Source organism: Necator americanus, chromosome IV, assembly GCF_031761385.1.
Source record: "Necator americanus strain Aroian chromosome IV, whole genome shotgun sequence".
Classification (NCBI taxonomy): Eukaryota; Metazoa; Nematoda; class Chromadorea; order Rhabditida; family Ancylostomatidae; genus Necator; species Necator americanus.
The window spans coordinates 35,592,192-35,619,763 of NC_087374.1; the positions used below are offsets into that span (position 1 = coordinate 35,592,192).

At 39.4% G+C, this 27,572-nt stretch overlaps 2 protein-coding genes across 8 annotated transcripts; both read left to right on the forward strand.

Moving 5' to 3' along the window:
- Nucleotides 1-2,138: 2,138 nt before the first annotated feature.
- On the forward strand, nucleotides 2,139-10,649 carry RB195_003735 (uncharacterized protein; the record flags this gene model as incomplete). Of its 4 annotated transcripts, XM_064201512.1 has the most annotated exons (8): nucleotides 2,139-2,276; nucleotides 3,168-3,304; nucleotides 3,417-3,530; nucleotides 7,256-7,262; nucleotides 7,393-7,615; nucleotides 7,974-8,053; nucleotides 10,346-10,424; nucleotides 10,480-10,649. In XM_064201512.1, the coding sequence occupies 8 exons, from the start codon at nucleotides 2,139-2,141 to the stop codon at nucleotides 10,647-10,649; spliced, it is 948 nt and encodes a 315-aa protein (XP_064057391.1). The 4 variants fall into 4 exon arrangements, with proteins under 4 accessions (XP_064057391.1, XP_064057392.1, XP_064057393.1 ...); XM_064201510.1 differs by lacking the exons at nucleotides 7,256-7,262; nucleotides 7,393-7,615; nucleotides 7,974-8,053; nucleotides 10,346-10,424; nucleotides 10,480-10,649 and having other exon boundaries at nucleotides 3,417-3,555; XM_064201511.1 differs by lacking the exons at nucleotides 2,139-2,276; nucleotides 3,168-3,304; nucleotides 3,417-3,530; ... (1 more) ...; nucleotides 10,346-10,424; nucleotides 10,480-10,649 and having other exon boundaries at nucleotides 7,396-7,615; nucleotides 7,974-8,065.
- A 5,653-nt stretch (nucleotides 10,650-16,302) lies between these two features.
- Nucleotides 16,303-27,548, forward strand: RB195_003736 (uncharacterized protein; the record flags this gene model as incomplete). 4 transcript variants are annotated; one of them, XM_064201516.1, is made up of 37 exons in its annotated part: nucleotides 16,303-16,470; nucleotides 17,313-17,434; nucleotides 17,497-17,605; nucleotides 17,666-17,754; nucleotides 17,826-17,970; nucleotides 18,032-18,141; nucleotides 18,510-18,584; nucleotides 18,665-18,819; nucleotides 18,894-19,006; nucleotides 19,229-19,355; nucleotides 19,465-19,526; nucleotides 19,583-19,653; nucleotides 19,794-19,953; nucleotides 20,007-20,116; nucleotides 20,182-20,293; nucleotides 20,353-20,509; nucleotides 20,963-21,148; nucleotides 21,207-21,349; nucleotides 21,414-21,533; nucleotides 22,237-22,361; nucleotides 22,450-22,535; nucleotides 22,659-22,802; nucleotides 22,863-22,989; nucleotides 23,476-23,567; nucleotides 23,659-23,753; nucleotides 23,806-23,970; nucleotides 24,062-24,234; nucleotides 24,310-24,481; nucleotides 24,539-24,621; nucleotides 25,349-25,409; nucleotides 26,038-26,129; nucleotides 26,238-26,344; nucleotides 26,483-26,637; nucleotides 26,798-26,937; nucleotides 26,997-27,059; nucleotides 27,197-27,263; nucleotides 27,441-27,548. In XM_064201516.1, 37 exons carry the CDS (start codon nucleotides 16,303-16,305, stop codon nucleotides 27,546-27,548), a joined length of 4,389 nt encoding a protein of 1,462 aa, XP_064057394.1. The 4 variants fall into 4 exon arrangements, with proteins under 4 accessions (XP_064057394.1, XP_064057395.1, XP_064057396.1 ...); XM_064201515.1 differs by having other exon boundaries at nucleotides 24,089-24,234; XM_064201513.1 differs by lacking the exons at nucleotides 26,038-26,129; nucleotides 26,238-26,344; nucleotides 26,483-26,637; ... (2 more) ...; nucleotides 27,197-27,263; nucleotides 27,441-27,548 and having other exon boundaries at nucleotides 25,349-25,442.
- Nucleotides 27,549-27,572: the final 24 nt, after the last annotated feature.

The window sequence follows — 27,572 nt, forward strand, 5'->3', positions numbered from 1 at the left end:
TTTTGTAATACCGGTATATAAACAACTGTTGCATTATATATCCTTCGCAAATCAAAATGGACACATTCTTCAATCTCAGAACCAAACAATCCCAGCAGAAGAAGTTTGCATGGGAAAACTAAAGGACAATTAGCAGTCTTTTCTTAGCATTTGGGTGAATTTATCCAGAGGGAAATTTGAAAAAAAAGTGGGAGCGAGGACCTGGTTATAAAAACACGATTCACTATAACAATGGATACCTTGAGGAAACCATAAAATAGTTCACTAGAATACGTTTTGGACAACTGTACATAACCCATTCTGATGTTTATCTGACCTGGGTTCCCCGTTCAAAACGAGGCAGAGTAAGAGAGCGTTGATGTAATATAAAAGAAAGCAGCAACAGGGATACCTCAGTACCATTCATTTATTTTTGAGGTGATAAGCAACATAAGGCGAGCTGGCCTATAACTACAAGACCTAGAAAGAGTAGTTATAGGCCAGCTCGCCTTATGTTGCTTATCACCTCAAAAACTATCACATACAACTTACGAACATTAAAATGTACTTAGTTCGCAATCGCGTCTATGACAGACTTTCCGAAACATCAAATTTTGTCCTAGCCCTCTCCTAAGGCTGGTAGACTGCGCAGAATCAAGAGTTATCTATCTGATCACCTGTCTACTATGCATCCTTTGGTGCTCGTCGCAGATACTTCCATGAAAACACTGCTTCCAATAACCCAGTCAGGATTTTGTCATGGAAACCTGATATTTTTGCTCTCGAATATTGAACACATTCTGATTTACAGCCAAAACTCCTCACATGAGTCGCAAAGAAGAATGTATAGCTGTGATCGAGCGAGTTTCCGCCGTATGAAGTCCCTTGCGGGTTTTGACCCACGGGGTTATATGCAAGTAATGGTGTTTTCATTAGTTACCATTAGCGATGCAACTCTAACAACCGGTGGTCCGCTAACATCACGGTTTTATGGCTATCTTCTCTGAAGTTGTATTCGAGCAATCTCTTTGCTAAGTCATATCTTGTGGAGTGACGAGGTCCTTGAGGGATGGACTACACGCTTCTTTTATTCATTTCCCAGGGTCTGAAGAAGGCGACGAACTTTTTGGAATTTTAGTCGAAACGAAAAATTTATAACAATCTTGATGATTTCCTCAAAACAAATACATCACTCAAATCAATAAAGTCAAAATTCTAAAACCTATTCATTAACTATTCAAAAAGGACCTATTCAAAGACTGAGCAGTCCAAAAAATTCAGCTTCATAGGGACTTTGGTAAAAAAAAAATCCACGAAGGGTTTTCCATCCCGACGTTGATCGATATGAGCAGCGGAATGCAGAAAATTCGTATTAGTGAGGACCAGGGCAAGTACAAAAGAATCAGGGTCGGTAATAATTGGACCTTAATTAATGTCAAGTCTTTAGGGTACACCAAAGCAATCGCGCGCGACGTAATTACGGTTAAATATTTCATTTTAATGTCGATTTATTGACTCTTTTCGAGAATTTTCGATCGATTTACTAACGCCACAATTTGTAAATAATATTTAGGTTGATATGGATCATAAGAAAAATGGAAAATTATAAAAAAAACTAAGAACTGCTTCTAGCAGCACGCAGAGAATTCACAGTAAGTTAGAATTAGGAATATATGTATACTAATATATGACACAAAGGTAAACTAATCGATAAGTGTTGTTTTCACAGCAGAAATTTCTTGACACCTACTGATAACGACAATGTTTATTTTGTGTCTGAACCTGAAAACAATAGATTCATCGGTGATTGAAGGCTTATAGTGCTATTTTCTTTAGCTTAAACGGTTAAGAAGAAACTCAAATGTTTGTTACTACTTAACTACAGTATCGAAGACAAACAATTCATTTTAGTATGCCTTTCTTTTAATCTTTTCATAATTTCACTGTTAGCACAGCTTTCATTTGATATTGTGTGCTGTACCCGTCAGGTGTGCATACATCCTCAAAAGATACCATAAAACCGAACGAAAACAATGCATTCGCCCGAATATTGTCCGCTCCTGGAATTATTCAACGTCGTTTTTTTTTTTTACCGTAACCCCTTACTATGAATTACAACGCATCGGAGCGACAGGAATATGTGTTTTTTTTTCTAGAAAATGTGGATATTGGTTGTATATTTGGTTGTGATTGCGTCAACAGTTCCGATAGAGACCGAGACCGATACGGACATTGAGAACCAGGCTCAAGCAGCTCCGGCGGCTCCAATAAGAGCGGCACCCGATAACGACACTACGGTTAGCACACTTTAAATTTCAATTCTGTTCACAATCCATCAGCCGGGAAAAATTAAGCAAGAAGTCCTAATAAATCACAAGCAAATCCGCAGTTTGCTCCCAAACCCCCTATTTCTTCCTAAGGCCTGATGTAGCGCAACCGGTAAGAAGCTCACCTGTACCTGCACGATCGATTGAAGGTTCGAATTCGCCTTGGTACCAACAACGTTTTTCTTTCCTGCGGCGTCGATAAATTAATACGAGACTTGCCTAGGAGGATAGCTCGACCCCGCAAGTCCTCGTAAGGCTGCACGCGAGTTCATAAACCTCAAACGATTCTGAATTGAAGTCGAAAGCGTAATCCTCGTAGGAGGAATTGATCAACTCCGTGCACTTTGTCCTTTATCCATAATCCTGCTAATTCTAAATTGTTTTTTTCAAAAAGCTATGGAACCTAACTTTCTGTCGTTTGTATGATAGCAACAAATTAGAAATTTTACTACAAGTTTGTTCCACAGAGTATTCAGGCTCGATTAAAGATGTTCATGGATCTGAGATGCTCTTTTTTCTTCCGTTAAACGTCTAACATATTTTTGACATTTTTATGCTCTTAACGGTAGTTTACAGGAGTCCCTATCCAGATATTTTTTTTCTTTTATTAGTTATATTCACAAAAAGGTGAAGAAAGAAAGAAAGAAAGAGAGAAAGAAAGAAGGAAAGAACTGTTACTAAAGATTTTGATTCGTCGCAAATTCATTATATAGGATTTTCATAATTATTGTTCGTTGCTGGAGGTAGTAGTACCCTTTCCCCTCTTCCCCTCTCCCACCCCCATTTCCCCCTCCCAAACAAAAACAAGAAAGAAAGCTATAAAAACTCCAAATCCTGAATATGATCCAATTACGATTTCAGAACTGCAAAGATACCCTCAGTGACTGTTCTCGGTATCAAAAATTGTGCACGAACGAAAGATACAAGCACGTGATGATCACACAATGTGCCAAAACATGCAATTTATGCGAGACCCCGTGCTTGGATAGAACTCCAAGGTATGTTGTTTCACTTTTTGAAAATTTCAAAATAAAAACTTCGCTTAAAAAATTCCCGGTTGGATATATAATAAAAAAAAACATGATAGCTATTAGCTATTCGTACTTTCAGATGTGTCGAATGGAACAACAATGGATTCTGTTCGAGCCAATTCTACCCGTCTTCAATGAAAGAGTTTCTCTGTGCCCAAACGTGTAAAATATGCGATAGCCCTGGATCCACTACGTCTGCTCCTACGTCACCAAAATAAAAACATATTTAATTTTCTTTTAAATGTTAATGTGCTTAATGTATAATGCTGTTTGATGTACATGGTGCATCAGAACTCTTGACCCCTTGTATTGTGTATTATTGTAAAGTTTTACATTTATTTTATAAAATATTTGAATCAGCCCTTCTTCAATATGTGAGTTCTGAGTATTTGGAATCGGCGTGGTCCAGCAAGCGGTTCAATTGTGCTTTTAAAACTGCAAAAAGCATCAGTCACTGTTCTCGGACGTTTCGATAACTTTTTTGTTGTTTTTATCTTTCTGGATATTTCGACACTGATACACAAATATCTGCGATCCATCTTTCCTCTTCTTTCAGTGTTTAAAAAAATAACTACTACAATTTCAAATTGAGGAGGGACGTAAGGAACTTTTATGCCTAGAAGGTTGATCACCCCCAGCAATTGGAGTACGCTAGGATTCTGCACGTCCAGGGGGTCAATATTGGTGCACGATAGAACCCAGACGTGAGCTTGAAACCGTTTTCATTGCATCTGTTGCGCTGCATCCTGTAAAAAAATACAAGGATTTGCTGGCTCTGTTGATTCGTTGTCGTTGACTTACAAAGTCGCTTCGTCGCAGGTCACATAACCAGTGCTTGGCTGAATCTGTACAGGATACGATTCGGGACTTTTAGTTGCTTTGATGGCTGTATCGATGTCTCATTTAGCATAAGGACATAGTTCAGTTAACATTGCGTAAAGGCATAACAACTCTCAGAATTCTTGGCGAAGATCAGGGGCGGACTGTAATCTCCCGAAAGTTCGAGGCCCGTGTCCTACGGAAATTTGCCCTTAAACTTCACATACCCTTGGGTTACAAAATGTAGCCTTTAGCCGGAACAATGTTGAGAATAACCCATGTAGTTACTGTACTACGAACTCATTGGAGCACACTGTTAAAGGCAGCGCATCACAAAACTGACATTGTTGAAATCTCGGCAGACAGATGTAGAGTTCCGAAGGTATAGATTACGAATATGAGCGGGGCCAAGCTCAGTTTCACCTAATCCCCCTGAAAAACAGCGTAGGAACTACTTTTTTCCTACGAAATACGTTAGAACGCACCATCATTGTACACGTCACGGTTCCCTTAGTAGCCTTTTCATAAGTTTTATTCAAATAGGCTGCCCAGGAGTGTTCAATGAATTTTGCTCTGAGTTTATCGCTCGTGATTGCGCTCGTACACAAGATTAGTTCGTTTTCACCTACTTTGACGGAATAAGAACGCTTCCAAACCCTTTTTCACGAAGATAAGGGGGAAATGAGCCGGGCAGCGCTCGTGCTCGTAATCTACACCTCCGGAACTCTATGTTTGCTCATAAAGACCCAACATCGTCAGTTTCGTGTTATGCTGCGGCCTTTAAGAAGCCAGGAAAAGAAATTCCAACGATCATGTTCCCATATAATATGCTTTGACCTCATAAGAAACTCAGGAAATATGTTGGTCGACAATAAATCTTAAAACAGATAAACAGAAAATAGATAACTAAATTGATTATAAGAAGAAATAAATGAAATCGTTTGAAAAAAATGCCCTTATTTCAAAGAAAAAAAAACATTCCCTTAACGTTTGGTGTTGTGTATGTCATTGATATGTGAACACAGAAATGCAATATGTTTATGTCAATAGCTTTTCCTAACCCTCTATATATGTTTGTTCACAAAACAAGAACAACAACAACAAAAAACGACTGTTATTCAGTTGCTTCAATGTTATGTTTGCTTCACCATCCCCATGACAATGTTTTTCCCATATATCTGCAGTCAAACGAGAACAAATCACCTGCTGAAATACAATGCACACATGTTTGCGAACCGTTTCCCATAGAGAAATATGTAAATAAATCCTACGTATGTAGGGAAATGTAAAAAAAAGAAAGAAATATATGTGTTTAAGCTTCAGGAAAATTATTCGACCTATACGTTCTCTGCGGTGATTATTTTTTTTTGTAAATCTTTTTTTCTGGTATGTTAAATCTCCACAACCTGGTCAGAAGCCCATAGAAATTCTGAATGACCTGGGATAAGTCCGGTGGGGCACCGTGCACACCGGATCGACCGCTAGAATTCCGCAAATTATCCAAGTGGTAACAGGGGCACCGTTTACTATCATATCACACAAAGTTTATTTAAGGAAAAAAGGTAAAGAACGATTGTGACCTCTTGTGATGGAGCATAGAGTCTCTGGCTTTCTCTGGCTTGAGATGTGCCAATTTTTTTACTGCGTTTTTTTTGCCGCTTTTTTTTCACTATAAGTCGGAATCGTTGAGAAAGAGTGTTGGAAATTAATAGAATTTAAAAAATTATTAAGATTTATGAACGCGTATTGGCCTATACAATGACTTACAGGGGCCAGGCCGATGTATTAAATCAGTGTTTTTATCCTCCCAGATCATTTAAGTGAATATGGTTTACTATTCGATTTCAAATATGTAGAACTTCTCGGCCATACCACCCTTTTGATGGTCCTAAACGGAAAGAATCCGACCGGAGCAAGTTCTACAGAGAATTTCTACTAATCCTACCAGAATACTAAAATTCTGATGAGCAACAACAATCCACGGCTCTAAGATTCCAACATTTGCTGAGTGTTACTACAACTTCACAAACATTGGATCTTTGAATAAAATCCACCAAGATCTGCACATCACAGGGAAGGAATAATTCTTTCCGAGGGTTTTAATATAAAGTTTGGATAGGAGATAAAAGATTTCGTTGATTTCTTACACCTTAAAGGCGTCACCCCACGAATCTGAGGTGGTATGAATTTCAGGCGGAGTATTCGTATACGGCATAGTAGATTACGGAGAGGGGGGTGATTCCGTCTATTTCTTCCTAATCGCCGTAAAAACGGCCCGGAAGATGCGGCGAGTGCACAAGGCTGGTGCGCTCCAATCGAACTCCTTGTAGAAAATAGCCTGCCGGAACGCTCGAAGCCGTATCTTCCGGGCCGTTCTTTACGGCAATTAGGAAGAAATGGACGGAATCACCCTCCTCTCCATAATCTACTATCTCGTATACGAATACTCCACCTGAAATCCGTTCCACCTCAGATTTGAGGGGTGATGCCTTTAATTCCTTCCCTAATTTGCTTAATTCTCTTTAATTACTAATATATCGGTTTCTTTCGAAAATTCCAGTTCTCCATCTAAGTTTGTATCCACATCCATCCATTCGATTTCATCCTGTACTATTAGTACCACCTTTCAACTCGACAGAATCTTCTATTCCTAAGCGAGTAAGTGCGAAAATTCTAAGGGATATTACGGCTCCTTTAGCCTGTGCCAATATACTTTACATCCTGAAAAGATCCATAAGTTTACTATTCTATTACTTGAGCTGCTGAAATGAAGTGAACCTCAGAGAAACGTGCAGATCATTAATTCGCTCGATCCTTACATGGATCGATAAGTGAGACATCGAAGATCACACACAGCTAAAGGCTATCGTTCCGAGCGGTTCCGGTAGCAAAGGTGTTGTTACCGCCATGGGCCGCATGTCACACCAAAATTGTCACACCACGAGGTCACTGGGCCGATATGAGGGCTACTTAGGCGGCCAGAACGGTACAAGGTCGACTAATCTCAACTGTTCGTGTTCTGTCAAGTGTTCGCTGTGATATAATCCTCGGCGTTCTATATTATTAGCGTGAACTCAATTTTTACCCGATTCTATCAAGTGAAAAGGTAATTTTGTCCTTTTTTTTGAAAAAAAAAGTTATTGCTAGAGGTAGAAAATTAACTGAAGTGCTTTTTTCCATTTTTTGATTTTTTAATCCTATCTTTCTTTTGCTGAGATTATATTGTCATATTTCAGAATATGCGTTGTATTTTTTTGATACTCTCGACTATCTGCATCGCATCGATATACGGCCAATGGGGTCCTGGAATGATGGGCCCGATGGGAATGGGAATGATGGGCCCGATGGGAATGGGAATGATGAGACCAATGGGAATGGGCTCTATGGGAATGGGCCCTATGGGAATGGGACCTATGGGAATGGGACCTATGGGAATGCGTCCAATGGGAATGGGATTCGGTGAGAACATTTGTTTTCTCTGAAGATACTGTTTTTATATCATTCATTTGTGAATCGACTTACAAAGATTGCTTAAATACAGGATATTTTCGCATTCAATGAATTATTTTTCTAAAAAAATGATCGAAATTTTAGAGTAAAGTACAAAACTGCTCTAAATTTGATTTTCTTAGAAGATAAGCATGATAGTCAAGGTCATTCGGAAAAAAACCGTTTTTTTTTGACATTTCAAACTGAGAAATTCTGAGTATGAGTGAATTTATCTTTTGATTTGAAATTATTTGATCTTTAATTTTGAACCGAGAAATTATGAATGCTACGAATATCAATTCACAAACTCTAAACTACAGTTTTCCAGGACCTTACGGTATGCGTGGTCCGTACGGAATGAGAAATCCAGCTCGAGGAGCGATGGTCGGTGCAATGCTGGGCAGCATGGTCGGGAAATGATAACTTTATCAATTACGCATCGTTTTACCCGTTCTTTAAGACTTATTCTGCCTGTTTTATGACAGAGTTTTATTATTATTACTACTACTATTGGTATTGGAATAATCTCTGAAGATCTCTGAAGATTATTATTATTACTATTGGTATTGGAATAATTAACGATCTCTGTAGTTTCACAAAGAATAATTGCCGTTAGTTCAATAAAATGATTGTTTGTTTATATTTGTATAACTCAGCTACGTTACATACAAAAATTGTGCCAAAAAAGGCTGTTGCTTTGGATTTTTGGCTTATACCCAGCTAATTTTTAACGAAATCCCAGTGAGAACATAGTAGGTACAAAAAAAGCATATTTATAACACCGCCAACTTCACGAGTAGCATCTAAGTATTCTATCAATCATCTCTCCAAAAAAATTCCATTGAATGATTGAGTGAAGTCGAAAAAGTAAATAGACGGCTATAATCTAATACTGCCAACTTCAAGAGCAACATACCACGAAATTGAAGTTCTCTACTACTAGTAGATAGGGCTAGAGATGAAGTTCATGTATATGGGTACGATCAAACTCAACTCTGTCTAGTTGTCCATAAAACGGCTCTTAGAGGCAGCATACCACGAATCTGACGTTGTCATGGAATCTGCGAGAAAAGCTAGGAATGGCAGTCCGGGAACCGGGGTAGTTCCCCCCATCCTTCCTTTTTAATAGTAGTAAAAAACAGAGTGGAAGATCCCGTTCTCTCCTACGAGATCAGTTGCAACGCGCCGCATCCATGTGCGAGGAATGATGAGGTCTTCACAATAACCTATTGAAGTGAAACCAATGAATAATCTGCTGATGGGACCGAAACAGGAACAAAGAGTTGTGTTCTAATACATCTCGTAGGAACTAAAGAGGTTCTCACGGCGTTTTTTCTCCCCATCATTAGGAAAGGATAGGCGGAACCACTCCGAATCCAATCTACAACACCATTTCTAACTTTTCCCGCTTTTTCTAGCTTTTCCCTAACCATGTCAGATTCGTGGTATGTTCCTCTGAAGGGTGGACGACCATGGTAACGAAATTATCAAAAAAAAAAAAGAAAGAAAGAGAGAAATCAGGATCCGTCAGTTAGAATAGTAATAGTAGGACATAGGGAAATAGTGGGAACAAAATTAAAAGTAGTTCCCAATTATTTAAATATTCATGTTTTATTCGTGAAGAAAAGACAACGGGAAAAAGTGTATCGTTCTCAGAAAAAGGTGTAAATGCGTATCTTTTAAGACTTTTTTTTTCTTCTTTTTAAGGTGTAGAACTGCTAGAACAATATTTTCGTCCTCTTCAAACCAATGAATAAAGGTTTAATGCCCTTTCAAAACAATCTTTCTCGGTTTCACTTGTTGACTCTGAACAAGAAAAAAAAACTAAAATTATAAACAGAGGAACTGCCTCGGATGATGAAGTAAAAACTTGTTATCTCAGTAAATAAGAGGTGTCAGGTGAGCTCTTAAGCAGAGAGGATGGATTGTTTACAAATAAATAAATAAAACTACGGGACAAAATTGACTATTTTGGTTTCTATTTCCAGTTTCTTGAAGAAAATGTTTGAATAGAAGTTAATACGCAGAAAAATTCCCACCAATGATACTGAGTCATCCTTTCTTCCTTCTGTATAAATAACATAATGACCGTCAGTCAACGTGCGGTGTAAAAGAACAGCGTTGAAAGGCGATGATGGCAGGTTCGTTCAAGGTTACTCTTTTCCTTCACAAAGAGAAAACAAAAGACAACGGGACTTGATAAGTTTCGTTGATATTTGCTAAGATAGCTGAGTATAAAAGCAATTTGGTCAGAATACCGAACCACACATTCCTCCTTCTCTCCGATTTGTCTTCTTTGAGACTTTTAAAGGCATCACCCCACGGTGGTGCAGATTCCAGGTGGAGTATTCTTATAAGGAATAGTAGATTACGGAGAGAAGGGTGATTCCGTCCATTTCTTCCTAATTGCCGTAAAAAACGGCCCGGAAGATGCGGCGCCGCTTAAGGCTGTCGCGCTCCAGTCGAACTCCTTGTAGAAAATAGTGCGCCACAACGCCCGAAGCCATATCTTCCGGGCCGTTTTTTACGGCAATTAGGAAGAAATGGACGGAATCACCCCCTCTCCGTAGTCTCCCATCCTGTATACGAATACTCCATCTGAAATCCGTACCACCTCAAATTCGTGGAGTGATGCCTTTAAGAATTCCGTAAGGCATCTCCATATCTGGACGGACAATCACTAACTGCCATCATTTTCAGAATATGCGAAACCTTTGCCTCCTTATCTTGGTAGCTCTCTGTATTGCAACTACGATAGCTCAGTTTGGTGGCATGTACGGTTAGTACAAATATACTTCACCTTATCTTAATATTCCTACAATAATCAATTGAAGGACCGTATGGTGGACGACCGTATGGAGGAGGTTATGGACCATACGGCGGTAGACAATATGGTGGCATGAGACCGTACTATGGTAGACAAGGACCTTACGGTTATGGTGCTAGAGGAAATCCTGTACAAGGAGCAATGATGGGTGCCATGATGGGCGCTATGATGGGCTGAGCCATATGATCTCTCGATGTATATATTCAATTTTTCTCCCAATAAACATGAAAAGAAAATTGATCGGTTGATTTTCTCCGCATCATATGCTGAGAACACGGCTACTGATAGCGGCTTCTGGACCAGTGTTGTCCAGAGAACGACGTTTTTGAGCTGCAGTCAGAAGTTCAAAAGAATTCCCCGAGTTTAACGGGAGCTTGCCTATGAATCATTCCGATATGGCTGCGGGTGTGAGGAAAAAACATCAAAAAGCGAAAAAGTGACCGCAGTTTGGAAGCTACGCTGCACACTGGTTAAAAGAAAACTAAAATTCCAAAAGAAGACAAAATTATAAATATTCATTTTGACTGATAAAGAATATATAGACAATATTATAAAGAATACCGACAAAGAATAAATGAATTGATTTGGAAATTCGTCTCTAAAGAAAAACCGTGAAATTAACAGTCCTTTCAATGGCAGCGGATCATGAAATCGACCCATTATGGAAAATTGGTAGAAAACATGGAAATCGGAATATAGATTACGAACATGGCCGTGGCCTTGCTCAATTTCCACTAATCATCGAGAAAAGCGCCGTGGGAAACGACATTTGTTCCTACGTGATAAGTTGGAAGTTGGATAAGTTGGAACGCGTCACTTCGCGTGCGCATGAGAATCAATGAGGTCTTCTCAACAGCCTGTTCAAGTGAAACCAATTAACAAACTGCTGAGGGTATCGAAAAGTGTTCACGGGTAGCACGTTCTAACGCACCTCGTGGAAACAAAACACCGTTCCCACGCAGTTTTCCGGAACGATTAAGGGAAGTTGAGCGTGGGCAACGTTATAGTCGTAGTCTACACTCTAGCCTCTATGTATTTCATTACGTTTCCACACTAAGCCAACTTTGCGATACGTTGCCTTTTAAACCACTCCGGTAATTCTACCAATTCTGTGTAGTTTTAAATTTTAGTTTTTGGATGAGATCGTGATATTGAGTTATTATATTGATATTGGTACATATTCACCAAAATTTGAAAAAAAAGAGTTCATACTAAGCTACAAGAAATCGCCTTCGCTTCTGCAGTGTAGGATTCATTCGTTTTAATTATCGCATAACGAGATGGCACACCTACAACTACTCAAAACACCTCAAATGAGGTGATATGGTGGGATAGAGGCGCACAAACTGAGGTCCAACCACACCGAGTGAGTCCTAACGCATCAGCGTCCCATACCCGGTTCGTGGAGAGTACATCCTCGCGAAAATTTTCGTCCAAAGCGTGTAGTTTTGTTGCCTGAAGAATTCTTTGGAGTCAGTTCTTATCCGAACAGCTATTTGATTTTATAGAAATCACAGCCAGGGAGTGATGGATTGGTTTGGAATCTGAATCCCCGAAATCTTACTCAGAAATCCACACACACACGTAAAAGTACGTGTTATCGTCAAGCACATCAATCTACGATTGCTTTGCCCTCTCTGTACACTCCTTTGAGGACGACTAAGAGGGCGCTAACGTTCGCCTGTACTTTCGGAACATTTGTTCGAGGAGTTCTCAAGTCCTAGTGTTGTTCCCGAACGACGTTGTGTTCGTCCCATTCCACTAGAGACGTACGCGTAAGTTAGTCTACAAATGTGTGTACGATGTTATCGCATAAGTGCGGGAAATTTGACATTGTCTGAGCTAGACTGCGTTGTTATTTTCTTTAAAAAAAAAAAACCACACAAACCTAATCTAAGCTGGGCAAATTCGAATGATTTCCCTCTGTTGTTGTGAACATCGGAGCAATAACTGGTTTTGGATGGTTTTTCTTATCTTAGTCATCCCTCCATGTAATCCATTTGGAAAATAGAACGGAATCCACAGCAGTGTATATTCTGTACGCACAGCGGAATTGAAACAATCTATTTCAGACTAGCGTTGGAATTGATCTTGATCTGTCTCATCAGAAGGGAAAAATAGAAAAAGTCGAGAATTACGTATAGTTGGGTCAAAACGACATGAAGCATGTACGCAATTGCGTACGCGGCTTCTCTCGGGGCGGTGCGGTGGAGCGTAGCGGCTAGGAGCATGGTGAAACCCTTGCGGACACCACTCATCGCTGCAGTTTGCGACGGTGCCATCTCGGTTCCAACTGCTGCCTCCACCGCGCCGTTTCAGTCGCAAATCCACCGCAACTACACTCGTGATTTATGTCGTTTTGACCCGACCATATATAGTCGGGTCAATACGACATGAAACACGAGTGTAGTGTTCCCATTTGAAAAAAAAAGATTTGAAAAAAGCGCGAGACCTTTATTCTCAGACTTCTTGTTCTTTAATCTGTTGTAATAGATAAACATCCCCACGCATTGATCTCAGTAAGTGGCGTTGTCCTCGAGTGAAAACGCATCCTGCGCAGATGAAAAACGTCCGATATAACCTTGATAGATAGAGCTGAGATCCTCGTAACTTGTCCACACAGTGTTAGTTAAGACCGTCTTGTGGATTATGTAGGTTCCAAGGTGTAATCTACATGTATGTAGCTTTTCTGAGGAATTAAATGTATATGAAAACTTAGATATAGATATATAGTAGGTAACAAATATGTTCAGCCGGGTAAACGCGACGCAACGTGCGCTCTTTCTGTCGCCAATTATGGTTGCAAATTAGAACAGTGGATTGCATGACTGACACGCGTACTCCTCGCTCTCTCAGTTCTGCTTCAGCCGAACGCCCTTTCCCACCCCTAAAGCCTAAGCATTCGTCTTAGAGGATCCATAGTGTGTAGGCTAAAGCCGAAGAAGTACCTAAGCCATATCATGTAGTACTTTCAATGCAGAAAAAAACCGAAAATAACCTCAGGGATGGCTCCTCAGCGATCCGCATTTGACAGTTAAGAACGATCTTTGTGCTCCAAGAACAACTTTTTGCGCCCCACGTGCAATACAATTAGAGCAGTCCTGGGTGCCCCCTCCCCCCCCCCCCCCCAAAAAAAAAAAAAAAACTCCCTTTTCGCCTATATCAAGAGTTTGTATTCTAATGCCGTTATGAGATCCATGCCAACTTCCGCCAAACACTTGAAGCAAATCATACGAACAGCAAAATAAGGATGATAACGGGAAGAATGAAGAGAAAACAAAACTAGGCACGAAGGTGCGAAGTGCACTGAAGAAAAGTAAGAAGTGGATGGAGACTGTGGGAAGCACTGGCCATCGATGTTGGTCAAAAATTTGGCGAAAACAAATCAATTGCAGGATCGTAATGCCCGCCACCCACCTGCACCTTTAAATCTCGTCACCAGCTATACTTGAGAACTTTCTATGAATTCAAAGTAAGCGGTTTTTCAAATTGATTTCATGAATCTCTCTCATTCGAGCTATGAAAAATTCTAACACCTTTATTGTTGAAACGAGTGTTCAAATAAGTAGAAAAACCCTAGCCTCAAGAAGGTGTGGATGAATTAATTATTCAAAAAATATTGTTTTTCTTCGAATACTCGAATGGAGAATAGCTCGATTCGTAAGTTTTTGTTCCAACTAACGTGATCTGGATAGTACGAGATTGTGCAAAGTCATTAGTCGCACTTTTTTTCATTTGTTCTTCATAATTGTTAATTACATATTTGTTTATTATAGGACTTGACTTCTGTATTTTTACTGTCATAGCGTAAAACTTGTAAATCCTGAGATCTAACTCCATTGCAAGGAAGGGGATTAAATATCACAATATACGGGAACAAAATATGAAAATAACAAATATAACCGCCATATGTTTACTTCGAACTACGTTTAACGTGCCAACTGTTCCACTTGACGCTTTGACATTTTCCTCAAATTCCCCTCCACTTTGATCTTCCTCATAGAAAGAAAGTTCTCGTTTTTTTACGGCCGTTCATGTTCGCATCCTTCCGTTATCCACGACTCAGTTGTCTCGGGAACATTGGCATCTCCTGCTATCGAAGAGAAATCCAAATAAACCACTCTCTTTTGAGCTCGAATAGATGAGTGGTCTGAAATCAGCGAGTAGACGAATACTTCGAATTCCTCTGTTATTTCTGGACCGAAAAAAAGAACAGCTCGAACAGCCGGTTTTTCGAATAATTCCTCGAATGTATTCGATTCGAGCACAAGCACAATTGGCACTAAATCAGTAGGAATTGTTGAATTTGTGAAGATGAACTTCTTAAGGTCCAAAATGAAGTCACGGCTATTTACAGTAGTCCCTACACGCAATAAGACTTCATTCCTGAAATTCCAACACTTCTGGCGGACAAACGACAAATTTGATGGCAAGGAAGTATTTCCCTGAAGGTCCCGTACGTACCTGAAAGTGAAGGAAAATATCTCCCTCCCCAAACTTAACGAAGAAAACCTCACACATTAAAACCCCTAGAAATCAACGAAGAGAACAGGGACCTAGCACGACCTCCGCCCACACATTTAAAAAATTGCAAAACCTTGACATATTTGTGCATATACAGAAGCCCTATTTCATACCACGTCTTTTTTTGTAAGCTTTGAGCGCTTTGTCGACGATAATCAGCTGATTTGGTGCGTACGCATGAGAGATTGCGATTTTAATGACGACAAAAACTTTTTAAGGTCGAAATGATGTCACGGATAATTACGCTAATCTCTGCACGCAATAAAACCTCTGCGAATAGAGGTATGTGCCAAGAATTCGCGGAACTAGCACACTGCGCCGGAACAGGTCGGTGGGATACGTGGGTATTGTCGGCTACTACTAATCAATTGGAATGAAACCTATCTTACTGTAGCATGACCGCTTACGTCTTTATATCTGAAATCCACAGTTTTTGAAACCATATGAATGCCGCCGCACCGTCCCCTTCAGACGTGGCGTGTGCGATCCGTGATCACGGCCGGGCCGAGTTGTGTTCGCGGTCTGGCGTCACTTCGATTGGCGTGAGACTGGATTGCTAGCTCGCACGTGGTTACGTGATTCGATTATTGTTGAGTCTTTTGGTGATTTTCGCTACTTTGACTACCCATTCCTTCTAAAATGGGTATCTTACTTTGCTATTATGTGTTTGTTGTCGAGTATCCCTATAGCAGTGTCCTTTTTTTAACGTTTTGTTTCGTTTGCAACGGCAACGTTTTTTGTTTCGAAAGAGACAGCAAAATCAGCTCCGTCGTCCATGTTTCATTGTTTTTAAATTCTAAGTCGTTCTAACAGTCAGTTTCGATGAAATTGCCATTGTCTGAGATTTTCATGACGTAATAGACATGATAAAAATTCATTTCTATCTTTAGAGGATCTTTAGAGTGGAGCAGAGTTATGAAAATTTTCCCTTAAACCTCAGTAAACATTCATGGTCATCGTCACCTAAAAGGTGTTCCCAGCATATGCACCATGATTATTTACTGAGGCTCATTTTATTTAAAATGGGACACTAGACGTTGAACCGTACCTATGTCAAACCGTGAGTCTTTGAGTATTTATCTTTGAGCGTTTGTCATTTGGATTTTAGTTGGTTGTTTTTCACTTGTTGCTTTGCATTCCAGAGACATTTAAATTCAGTCTTTCGAAGTTAGTGATTCATTCATCGCTTATCTCTGATTATCGTTTCCTCTTTAGTCATCAATTGACTGTGTCGACCGTACTCGTCGTATGGGGTCCCGTGCACTTCATTTTAACTTCGTTTTCATACCAACATTATTTTAAGGGTATGGTGAAACGTGGTAGCGGCCTCTCCCCTCAAAAAGATGTTCGCCGCTCAAGCAGGGAACGTTCCATGGTGTATCGCAGTTTGGCAGAAAATGATCTCGCAGAACATCATTTACGTGGGAGCTTTATGAAAAGTATAATAAGAACGGCTACAGAACAGCTACATAAGGTAGTTCTTTATTTTATTATTTAGGATTAATTGTTGTTTTTCTTTTCTTCATTATTCTTTTGCCCGTTCTTTCTACCTTAAATGTTTTCGGCCGTGTTTCCGTCAACTATTATTATTTATTTATTTTCGAGTTCAAGTAAACAACAACTGTTCAGAAATAGCAATAGAATTAATCTCATAGCTTCTTCGTCTTCTCGTCTGACGCATTCTATTTCTTTTTTATAGCTGTGACATACATTAGATCGTTTTTCGCAGCTTTTTTGAAGATCCGCAGATATTTTGAGTCAGTACTTTCTTCAAAGTTTCCTTTTTGAGCTACACACTAAAGAAACAACTTTATTTCTTAATGAAAGTCAGACTGTTTAGAGTTTCATTGTTCTCCTTTCTTTAAATTTCTGTACTTTTCAATTCGTTTGCAAATCGCTCATCTTTGATTTTCCAGAAGTGTGAAGGCAGTCTTTCCTTTTTCTTTCCCTCTTTTGAACATATCCCATCTTTCTATTTATCTGCCTATAGTTAGGGCTTCGACAAAACCTTTACAAATAAGAAATTACTTCAGTTTTTTTTTTCACAGCGGTCATATTCTTTATATTCAAGAACACCAAATCAAATCTGCCTTTCTACTTCGTTGACTTCGAATTCAGCATTAATCTTAGCCATAGGTTTTTGTTTTTGTTTTGTTTTTTATTTAATGTCAGTGAAACTTGGGACTAATACATATCCATTTGCTTTGTGGGATATTTGATTTTTTTTTTAGTTGGATATGTCGTGTGTCTCTGGGTAGTTCTAGGAAGAGTAAATATTTGCTCGTCTGTCCTGTGTTTATGAAGCGATTTTTTAAGGAACTCATATCTGCACCAGTCGCAGGCTATACGCGTTCTGGAAGAAGAATAACAGGCAGCATTCATTACGAAGAAAGTGATTCCTCAGACGATGAGTACGAAAAGCGAAGAAGAAGACGAAGGTTCATCTTCGTGATCCTTGTTTTGTAATGTGTTCTGATTCATTCTTGGAAATTAATTACAGGTACGTAAAGGAACGTTACAACGACGAGAATGTAGACATCCGTTCTCCGAGCCCAAAGAGGTGCTCATTGAAGAAACGCACCGCAATCGAAGATGGAGGAGGTCGTGAGGTATGGTTAATTTAATTCTTTAAAATATTCATTCAAAATGTTGGTTTTTCTTGTTTTCAGAAAGAACAGAAGCAGGAAGATTCCGAGCAGAACGATGACACAAATTCAAACATGTATGATACTATCAAAAGAGAACGGAAAGCTGCTGGGTGAGTTCTCTACGAGTGTTCTATCTTTAATCCAGATTTTTAGAAAATCTCTATTTGGTTTTTCTTTCTAGTCCTTCGCAACCGAATTCTCCCCGCATGACAAATGGTACAGAATCTGCTCGCAGCCTACGTCAAGCTAATAGAGAGCGGTTATCGAATGGAATTGCTAAAGATGAGCCAAGTGTCGAGGTTGATGAGAGCCAAACCAGTGAAGAAGTATCGGTTGTCATCTTTTATTTTCTATTCACTGTCTTTGCCACTGGAGTTTCTTGTTTAGACAGAAGAGGACGATGAAAAAACTCCAGAACCTCGTCAATATTCATTGAGAAAATTCCGGCAGCCTGTGGAGCGGTTCGCATCTACAACAACCCCAAAGGAAAGACTCAGGTTTGGTTTATGTATTTTTTTCTTCTCGTTTTTTTCGTTGTTAAGTTATAATCACCTTTTAGTAGAGCTTAGTTTGTAGTTTGTCGTTTTTAGAACATTTGTTGAGGTTTCGTTTGCGTATTTTGTACACGAAAAGTCAGTGATAATTATTCGTTCGTATTAGTTTGTATTCACAACGAGAGAACTGTTCTTCTTCTTTATCAGTTTATATGACATTTAAAAATGTGGAAGCTCTAAAAAAGTTCGCCAAGCGAACTTTCTTAAAATCTTCTTTCGCAAGAGTATCACAGATTACCCTTTAGCTTGCAAGATGTTATGTAAATGAAGTAGTATTTTATGTAATTCTTTATGTTATGTACTATCTGTAGAGAAGACCGGGAACGCAGAAGTCGTGGTCGATCGACTGATCGGAGGGATCGAAAGGCGAAGCGCGCTGCAAAAAGGTGAATTCTTTGCATTCTTTAATTATTCTCTAATCCCCTATTTTCCTTCTCGCCTTACTTAAAGTAGAACGATGTTTTAGGCGCCGAGAATTAGGGAGTGATTCCTCGTCTACTTCATCAAGCGATAGCAGCGATGACCTTATCAGGACACGTAATGATGATTTACGCTTTGAAAGGCGTAAAGAAAGGAGCTTAGCAAAGGCTCGCAATCGCTATCTGCCAATCAATCTATCTGGTTAGCCTTGTTGCTGTGAATTTTGTTAAAATCAACTGAATTCAGTATTATGCTTTTGGTGTGATCCTTTCTAGACAAGGACTTGTCTACCAGCCAAGCAGTCATAAGAGAACGTTTACGTCAGGCCGGGGGTTCATGCACTGACATTGATCCTATGGGCATTGACACTGGAATTGGGTTTGAGCAGGTACCTTGTTTATTTCCTAACCGTTTCTCATACTTACTGATTTTTTTTTTTTTTGCTTCTACGACGTTTCGTGATACAGTCTTAAATTTCAAAGCAGTAAACTAACTATTATTCTGATGATATTTTCAGTTCTTTAAATGCTCAGTTCTCTCTTCTTTTTACGATACTGTTGTGATTATCTCTTTTTATCCAAAAAAAAGCTTAAATTTGTGAGATTTCCAGGTTGGAGGTCTTGGATCACACATTCAATCACTAAAAGAAGTAGTGCTCTTCCCAATGCTCTACCCAGAAGTATTCAAGCAGTTTAACATTATGCCTCCTAAAGGTGTTGTGTTTTATGGCCCTCCAGGTACTGAATTATGGAGAAAATTTTTCAGATTTTTGCACTGTTTCCTTGTTTGAACTGAAATGGTTCATTCTTCTTTGCTTTTTGCACCTTTCCTATTTCTTTCTTCCAGGTACCGGAAAAACTCTTATGGCGCGAGCACTAGCAAATGAATGCTCAAAGAGTGGAAAGAAGGTGTGACCTTCTTTTTTAGCTTTCAATTCCGGAAATATATCATTGTTGGATTTAAGGTAGCATTTTTCATGCGAAAAGGAGCCGATTGCCTAAGTAAATGGGTTGGAGAAGCCGAAAGACAGTTGAGGTTAGAACAACAGCTTTATTTTTTTTTAACTTTTATTTCGACTTTTGATGTTTTACACGCTTTAAAATATTCTAGAGCACACATGTTCCTTTTTCGAAATTGCTTTTTATTTAAGTTTCTACCTGTTAGGATTTGTTAAGAGTTCTCTTCGATCAAGCCTATGCGATGCGTCCATCGATAATATTCTTTGATGAAATAGATGGCCTTGCACCTGTACGCTCTTCCAAACAAGATCAGATCCATTCGAGCATAGTGAGCACCCTTTTGGCTCTAATGGATGGACTAGACAATCGTGGGGAGGTAGGTGGATTGCTCAAATGTGCACAACTCAGCTTTCATCTTGGGTTTGTTAGGTGGTGGTGATTGGTGCGACGAACCGCTTGGATACGCTAGATCCAGCGCTTAGAAGACCGGGAAGATTTGATAGGGAACTTAAGTTCTCGCTCCCTGACGCTAGTGCCAGGTACAGCATCGTTCTCATTTGAAGGAAAAGCGATGAATCGGGTCCTATTTGAAAAGACAATTCAGGATGCAAATTCTAAAGATTCATACATCGAAGTGGGGTGGTAGTCAGCCTGATGAGGAGACTTTAAAATGGTTAGCAGATGGAACAAGCGGTTACTGTGGTGCAGATCTTCAGGTTTGCGATTGCAATTTAGATTTTCTTTAATACAATGTAATGAAAAAAATCCTCTTTAGTACCTGTGCACAGAAGCTGTTCTGGTAGCATTGCGATCTCGCTTTCCACACATCTACATGTCAAAGGAACGCTTGAAATTGGATCCATCGGACCTTGTCATTGACAAGAATTGTTTTACAACAGCTATGCGTCGAATTACTCCAGCTTCAAGAAGAGGTTTTGTATTTTGTTGCTTACGAGTCTTGGTTCTTTTTCTTTTCATCTGTCTTTCAAGTGGTGAAAGCCCTTTTCCGAGCTGTATACAATGTATTTCTGCTTTCCCTTATTCTCCATAACAGGTACTTTGAAGAGAAGATGTATATTGTGGTGAGGAAATTCTATTAAAAGCGCGAGAGCGGTATGACGTGAATGCTAAGGTCTGCAACGAATTTTAACCACGTACAGCTGGCTGCGAGCATATCATTCAGTGAGCCGGAGTTGAGCAGGTGTCCTGTCCAGACAAATATACAATGAGTTCGTCAAAAAATAAATAAAGAACGGCAAGAAATGAACGCGAAAGGGATATAGTTTTGCAGTTTTTCAATTTTTCTGAGACTTCTTTTTTTTTTTCGAAAAAGAAGCGTTCTTGGAGACAGCTAATTTTATAGACAATGCAGTGACTTGTTTTAGATCTTTCAATCCCATCTCGACAGCTAGATGAACGGACTTCAATTCTTCTGCTGAGCACCGTCACGTCCATCCTAAATATTCGCATACCAACAGGATATAGAAGCTCTCAGTCAGTCCTAAACACTGCATCAACAGAGCTGGAAAAGGTGGTTCGAGCACTTGAGCAGCCTCCATGTGTTCCAGCAGGTATGATTTTAATATATCCGTGCACTTGTGATCTTCCTTTCTAAATCTATCGTTCCAGTGCGTTTAATGTTGTGCGGTAGTGAGGAAAATCCTGATCTTGGCCAAACTTCATATGTGTTGCCTGCTGTACTCGGCAAACTTGACCATCTTCCAGTATTTTCAATAGCGGTGGCCAAGCTGTTTGCAGACGGCAGACCTGAGGTTTGGTGGACGACACACTTCTGTTTTTATTTATAGAACAATTTGTGCAGCAAAATCTTTTCAGGAAACATTAGCCCAGACTGTTCAAGCAGCTCTACGCGCTGCCGCGAGCGGTCCATGTATCCTGCTTCTCCCAAGCATTGATCAGTGGTACGAAGTGGTCCCTCCGAGTGTAGCTCACATGGTAAGGAACCGTATGCTAGCAGTCACTTTCATTAATATTTTCAGTAAGGCTGGATTTTGCTTTGACTAAGTTTTATTGTGATGTTTTCCCTCGATGATTAAATACATCCGTGTTCAAATACACCATAATTAAGTACCTTAAATAGGAAAGTGTTCCTATGTCTGGATATAGTACAGCTTGAAAGAGCAGCCAGGCATTGGAAGATTTTGCACTAAATTTTCAAGCGGTCTGAGATCAGTAGAATGGGGCAAAGGTACAAAACCTGCAACATTCTCACCAATTCTGTATGGGTCCCACGTACAGAACAACGCTCACTTATACTGCTAATTGTACTCCTGCAGCTAACCTACCTGGGACAAATAAAAACCAGTGAGGTGCACTATTCTTCCAATTAGCAGAAAATTCAGGACTGATAGGGAAGTTTGTGAAATTGGAAAAAAGTATTGGTTATTATTAGCGTATACGACGACACCGCAAAAGGCGTTGTTCTCTGTTTGGAACAAAAGTGACTCCTCAAGCCACTATTGTTCAGCTACCTTTTACATCACTCGGAGATTTTTCCTTCGTGTGTAGGCAGGAATATTCTCTATTGACTAACTGAATTATTAACACCTTTTTAGAACTGGAACTTTCACTTGTTTTGCTTCTTTTGCCTGTATTTTGTTTTATTTTATTTTTCCTTCGACACAACTACTTATTCCAGCTTGCAACTGCTCTCGACTCTCTGCACGGTTTCACTTCGATTCTGTTCCTAGCTTCATGCGATTGCACGTATGATTCATGCTGCAATGAAGTGAAAGATCTCTTCGGCCCTTCTCAATGTTTGAGGCTAGTTTTTTTCTTTGCGGTGTATCCAGTCACTTATATGCAATATTTTTCATTTTCCAATAACATTTGAAAATAATTTTTCCTTCAGTTTGAAGCCACCCAAAGAGCATCACCGCCGACGTTATTTCGAACATATTCTGGCTAGCGCTAGAGTTCCGCCAAAAATTTTTGATCGTGAGTTGCAGTGGAAGCTTGATTTATTTCTTAGTTTCAATTGTTTCATTCCTTTTTTTTCTTCATTTCAGTCTTCTTTTTTTATGCAGTATCATTCAAATTGGTGGAATAATTTTCTTTCAGCTTCGCTTTACCAGGAACCCGAAAAAGCAGGAGAAGATGTTGCTACTACCTCTCGTAAGCTAAATGATAAGGAGGCAAGAGAACTAGTTAAAATATATGAGAGCCAGCTGCGAAGATTCCGTATTTGGGCGAGAGATAAACTAAGTGGGTGAAAGCTTTTTTGTGCTTGCGTTTCGCACATCATGTGGTTTAAAAATATTTTAGGTGCATTAAGACGCGATCGTCGTTTTACAATCTTCGTAAAACCGGTGGATAGTGAAGACGTTGAAGACTACTACGATGTTATAAAGCATCCAATGTGTATCTCAGAAATGGAAGAAAAAATCGATAGGTTGGTTGTTAAGAAAGGATGGCTTTATTGTATATGCTGTTAAGAACGATCGCTTACATGCACTTCCTAACCTAGAATTCAATCTTCCTTGCGCTGATAGTCTCTTCATTGAGAAATTTTGCAAAATTCTAAAAGTTGTTGCATTGTCAGATATTGTTATTTTTGATGCTGTATGAGGATTGTTTGTGTTTATCGATGAAGGGAAAAAACAGGGTCTAGGTAGCTGTTTGGTAAAATGATAAATCTGCGATTGGTGTTTTCATCTTTTCCCTGACATTATGCACGCATATTCAGAGGAAAAAAGACAGAATCTCATTAGAAACCAGTTGCCTCTTCATTCTTCTCAGAATCTTTCGTTTTCAGATTCAGATCCCAACAAATTTTTGTTAAGATGTTCCCAATTTTTCTCCGTGATTTCTGCTTTCATCTTACCCAACAGTGTAAATGTTATCCCGTTTTCTAATTCGCTACACATCTCTCTTTCAGGCAAGAATACCTCCACCCTGATCATTTACTTGACGATATACGGTTGATAAGGGATAATGCTATTGAATACAATCCAACGAGTACTGACGAGGGTTGGTAAAGTTGGATTCTTCTCAGGATTCTTTTTCTTCTCTTCTCTTTTTTTTTGCGCAGCGAGCTTCCAGCTGTCTCTTTTTTTTAAAGGAAGGATCATAAGACATAATGCGCACGCTCTTTGGGAGACTGTTGTTGACCTCTTTGACGTCGATCTAGATGTTGATTTTGTGGAATCTCTAGAGGTATGCCTTTCTTGTCCTTGTTTGTTACAGTTCATGAAGGTGTTGCTTTCAGAATAATGCAAAAATGTTGGCTGACGCTGGTGTTAAACCCACAAACGAGAAATTATTAGAGCTTCCTCCCGGGTTCAAGAGAACAGTTCCTTGGAGTGTTAGTGCTGGCTACATGACGCAGTTGCCCAAAGAGCAGGATAAAGCAACGAAGGGTGACAAGGAAGATGTGGGTTTTTAGTGTGTGCCAGCAGTTGTGTGTCTTCTGATCTGTGGATGTGATTTCGAGATTTATTTTCCTTTGCAATCTATTATTTGAGGTATTTCTGAAGAGAAAAGTGGTTAAGGCTTTGCCTGCGACTGCCTCGAACAACATTAATCGAGTGAAATTCCGCACACATCGCAGAAACCGCGGCGGATATGCGTTTCCGAACTCAGCGAAGAAAAAGAAAACTGCTGCCATCGTTAAATCTCTTAAAAGATCATTGGCAAGGTTTGATATTCAATCTCTCTGCTAGTTCTGTTTTTTTTTTCTCGGTTGAGTTTTATCTATATGCAAACATTTCAGTAGTGTGGATGGAAGCTCAGGAAGTCAAACGTCTCAAGCTGGTTCAGAAGAAGAACTGATGGAGAACGGAGATGGCATGGAGGTCGAGATTGAAAAACACGGCACTTCTCACGTACCCGCCAAGAAAAAGCTAATTTTGTGTGAATCCAAAATCACAGATCTTGTAAATAAAGTACGTTTCTTCTATGATTCATTTGAAAATACACGCATAATAGAATTGATTTTTCAGTGTGTAGAACGTAGTAATGGTTGGTCCGTAAGTGAACTGGAGCGCTTGGCAGCCGTGATTGCTCATGATATTGAAGAATTCAGGTATGATACATTTCTCTTTCTAGCGGTACGCCGTTTTCGTTTTCGCTTCTTGAACTTCCAATAGTAAGAGAAACGTGCTTGGCACTGATAACTTTCCTTACTAAACCTTGCTTTTCTACCAAAATAATCGCCAGCATCGGTCTTTATTAGATTTTTCTAACCTGCTATGGGTGCTGCTGCGGGCGTTTTTGTGTTGGGTAACCTTAAGAGGACTATTAAGCTCCTAACAAAATATATATCCAGTAAGCACTCTGTTGTCGTCCTAGTGTTCAGCAACCTCTGCTTTTTCTTATGAACAGACCGCTAAGATTCTCTCGAGAATTGAAGTAAACTATAGATTAGGCTGTTTTGAAAAAAGTGAGGTGGAAGTAGTTTGCTCAAAGAGTTTGCTGCAAATAACTGTGCAATTCTAGTAGTCCTAGTTGTGGGTTGCAACATCTTGACTACTTTATTGCCTTTTCAAAATCCTGTTGCTTTTTTCAACCGAAATGGAAAATTACTTTCAGTTATTTTTTAGTTTCTAGAGTAGTGGTTTTAATGGAACAAATATTCGTACCCCACAGTCCTACCACCACCCCTTCTGCAGCTCAAAACTTTCTTTTTGAACAGCTGAATTTATCTTTTTTTTTCGGAAGAACGATTTTTAGCGCACGTTATCTTGTAATCCAGATAAACTTTTCTTCCATTTCATCTAAAAGTCGTCTACGCAGTATTTTTGCTTCTTCAGGGATAAATGGGATCGTTCGAGTTTACCATCGAAATTGACCGCTACAGTGGATTCTTGGCAAGTAAATTCAGGACGAGTTTTCGTTTCTGAATGACGAGTGTTTTCGCACTGCCATGCCTTGTTTGGATATCTTTCTGTTGTTCGTGTGCTTTCAGTTATTTATTTTTTTTTAAAGATCATTTCTTTAGTACATTATATCATTAAGTTATATTCTTCGGTTATATAGAGACTGGCGGTATTTTTATGATCCCGTTGAGCTTTTTCCTTCGAAACATGGGTGCTTCATGTGTACTGTACAACTTACTCATTTTTTAGTGTTTTTTAAATGAATGTAGGTGGTGATGTTGATTCCAGTGTTTGTATCAAAGATTGAACTTGCTTTCTACCTAGGTGCGGTTACTTGTATCATACGCTCTTCCACGTCACTGTAGATCTCAATCTGGCCTTTGTTCAGTTGTCTTTATGCGACGCAGTAATCCTTTTGGTACTACTTCCAAAGTCTTTTCCTCACCCAACACTGCGTAGTTCTTTGTGAGTTACTTGATTTCAGTGTTTGAATGTCATCTAGGACATAAACTGTTGATGAAGTTGTGCTTCTTATTAGAACGATGTTTCACGTTTGATCTATCGCTTTCCATTTCCTCTAGGCATTCGGTAAGAGCTTATCTTAGGCGTTAATTTCCGTTTAGATGGACTTCCAGAACAGAGCTGGAGGTAAAACTGGAGGAGGTGGAGTAGCGTCAGCTGCAGATGCGGGTGTCGACCGCAGGGAGCGTTTAAGGTCTCTTGATTTTCTATTTTATTCCGATTATTCTCCTCTTAGATCTCGTTCATTAACTTTTTTGTCTTCCTCTTAATGTCTGGATGGTAATGATCCTTTTGCTTTCAGACAGCTTGCTCTAGAAACCATTGATCTTCAAAAAGATCCGTATTTTATGAGGAATCATTTGGGGACATATGAGTGCAAGTTGTGTCTTACATTACATAACAATGAAGGTATGTTTTCAACGAATCTAAAACTAATCTAACTAATGTGTTATTTTAATACGTTGCCAATGTATTGGACTTAATAGCATGAAAAATTGTTCGTGTCGTCGTCTAACTCTTTTGTATAAGATCAATGTTTTGGTTTAGGATCGTACCTCGCTCATACCCAAGGTAAAAAACATCAGTCAAATTTGGCACGAAGAGCTGCAAAAGAGGCTCAAGAACAACCTTTCCTTCCTGCACCTGCTCAGCCTAAAGTTGAATTGAGGAAGTTTGTCAAGATCGGTCGACCTGGTTATAAGGTGTGGTTCCTTACCTCTCTTCTGTGCTTCTCTTCTCTTCTATACTTCTCTTCTGCTTCAATTCTCATTTTCCGATGCTCAAAGTTGCGCGCTCGTGAAAGACAACACGAAAATTTTAAATAACATTCGTTAACTACAGTTTGTTTATTTCGTATGACAGGTCACTCGAGAACGTGATCCTGCAACCGGGCAGCAAGCTTTGCTTTTTCAAATAGATTATCCTGAAATCGCCGAAGGCGTCCAGCCTAGGCATCGTTTCATGTCGGCCTACGAGCAGAAGATTCAACCCCCAGATAAGAGGTATTAATTTTCTTTAACAAAAGAAGAAAAACGTTAACATTCTGAATTTATCGTTTTAGGTGGCAGTACCTTCTCTTCGCAGCTGAGCCCTACGAAACGATTGGGTTCAAGATCCCATCGAGGTAGTTCTTATTATTAGCTTCTTATCGTAAAGAGTGCGAAATAAACACGATTTCATAAAGATTCCCCTTGTTGTTGAAGTGTTCATATTAAGATTTCCCTATATCATTAAAGTCGATTTAAAAACAGCTCGTTGCAGAGAAGTCGATAAATCCGAGAAATTCTGGACAATGTGGAATAAACATACTAAGCAATTTTTTCTACAGGTAAAAATGAGCATTCCTACTTTTTTTAATTTCTCTGAGTATTCAAGTTACTTCACGTACTTGTGAAAACACTGTAGTTCCTCTCTTCGATACTTTTTTTTTCTGTATTTTTCTCTCTACAATTAAGAGGAGAAACCTGCAGATGAAACATTATAAAAAGCAAATGTAAATTTCTAGGTTGCTTTCCGAGTGGATTCCCGAGTAAATGAGAACGAAGTCCCTCCGGCACCTCCACCTGTTATGAATGCTCCCATGCCTCCTCCACCTATGTTTGTTCACTACTAATACTGTTTTCTTTTGCTGTAATAT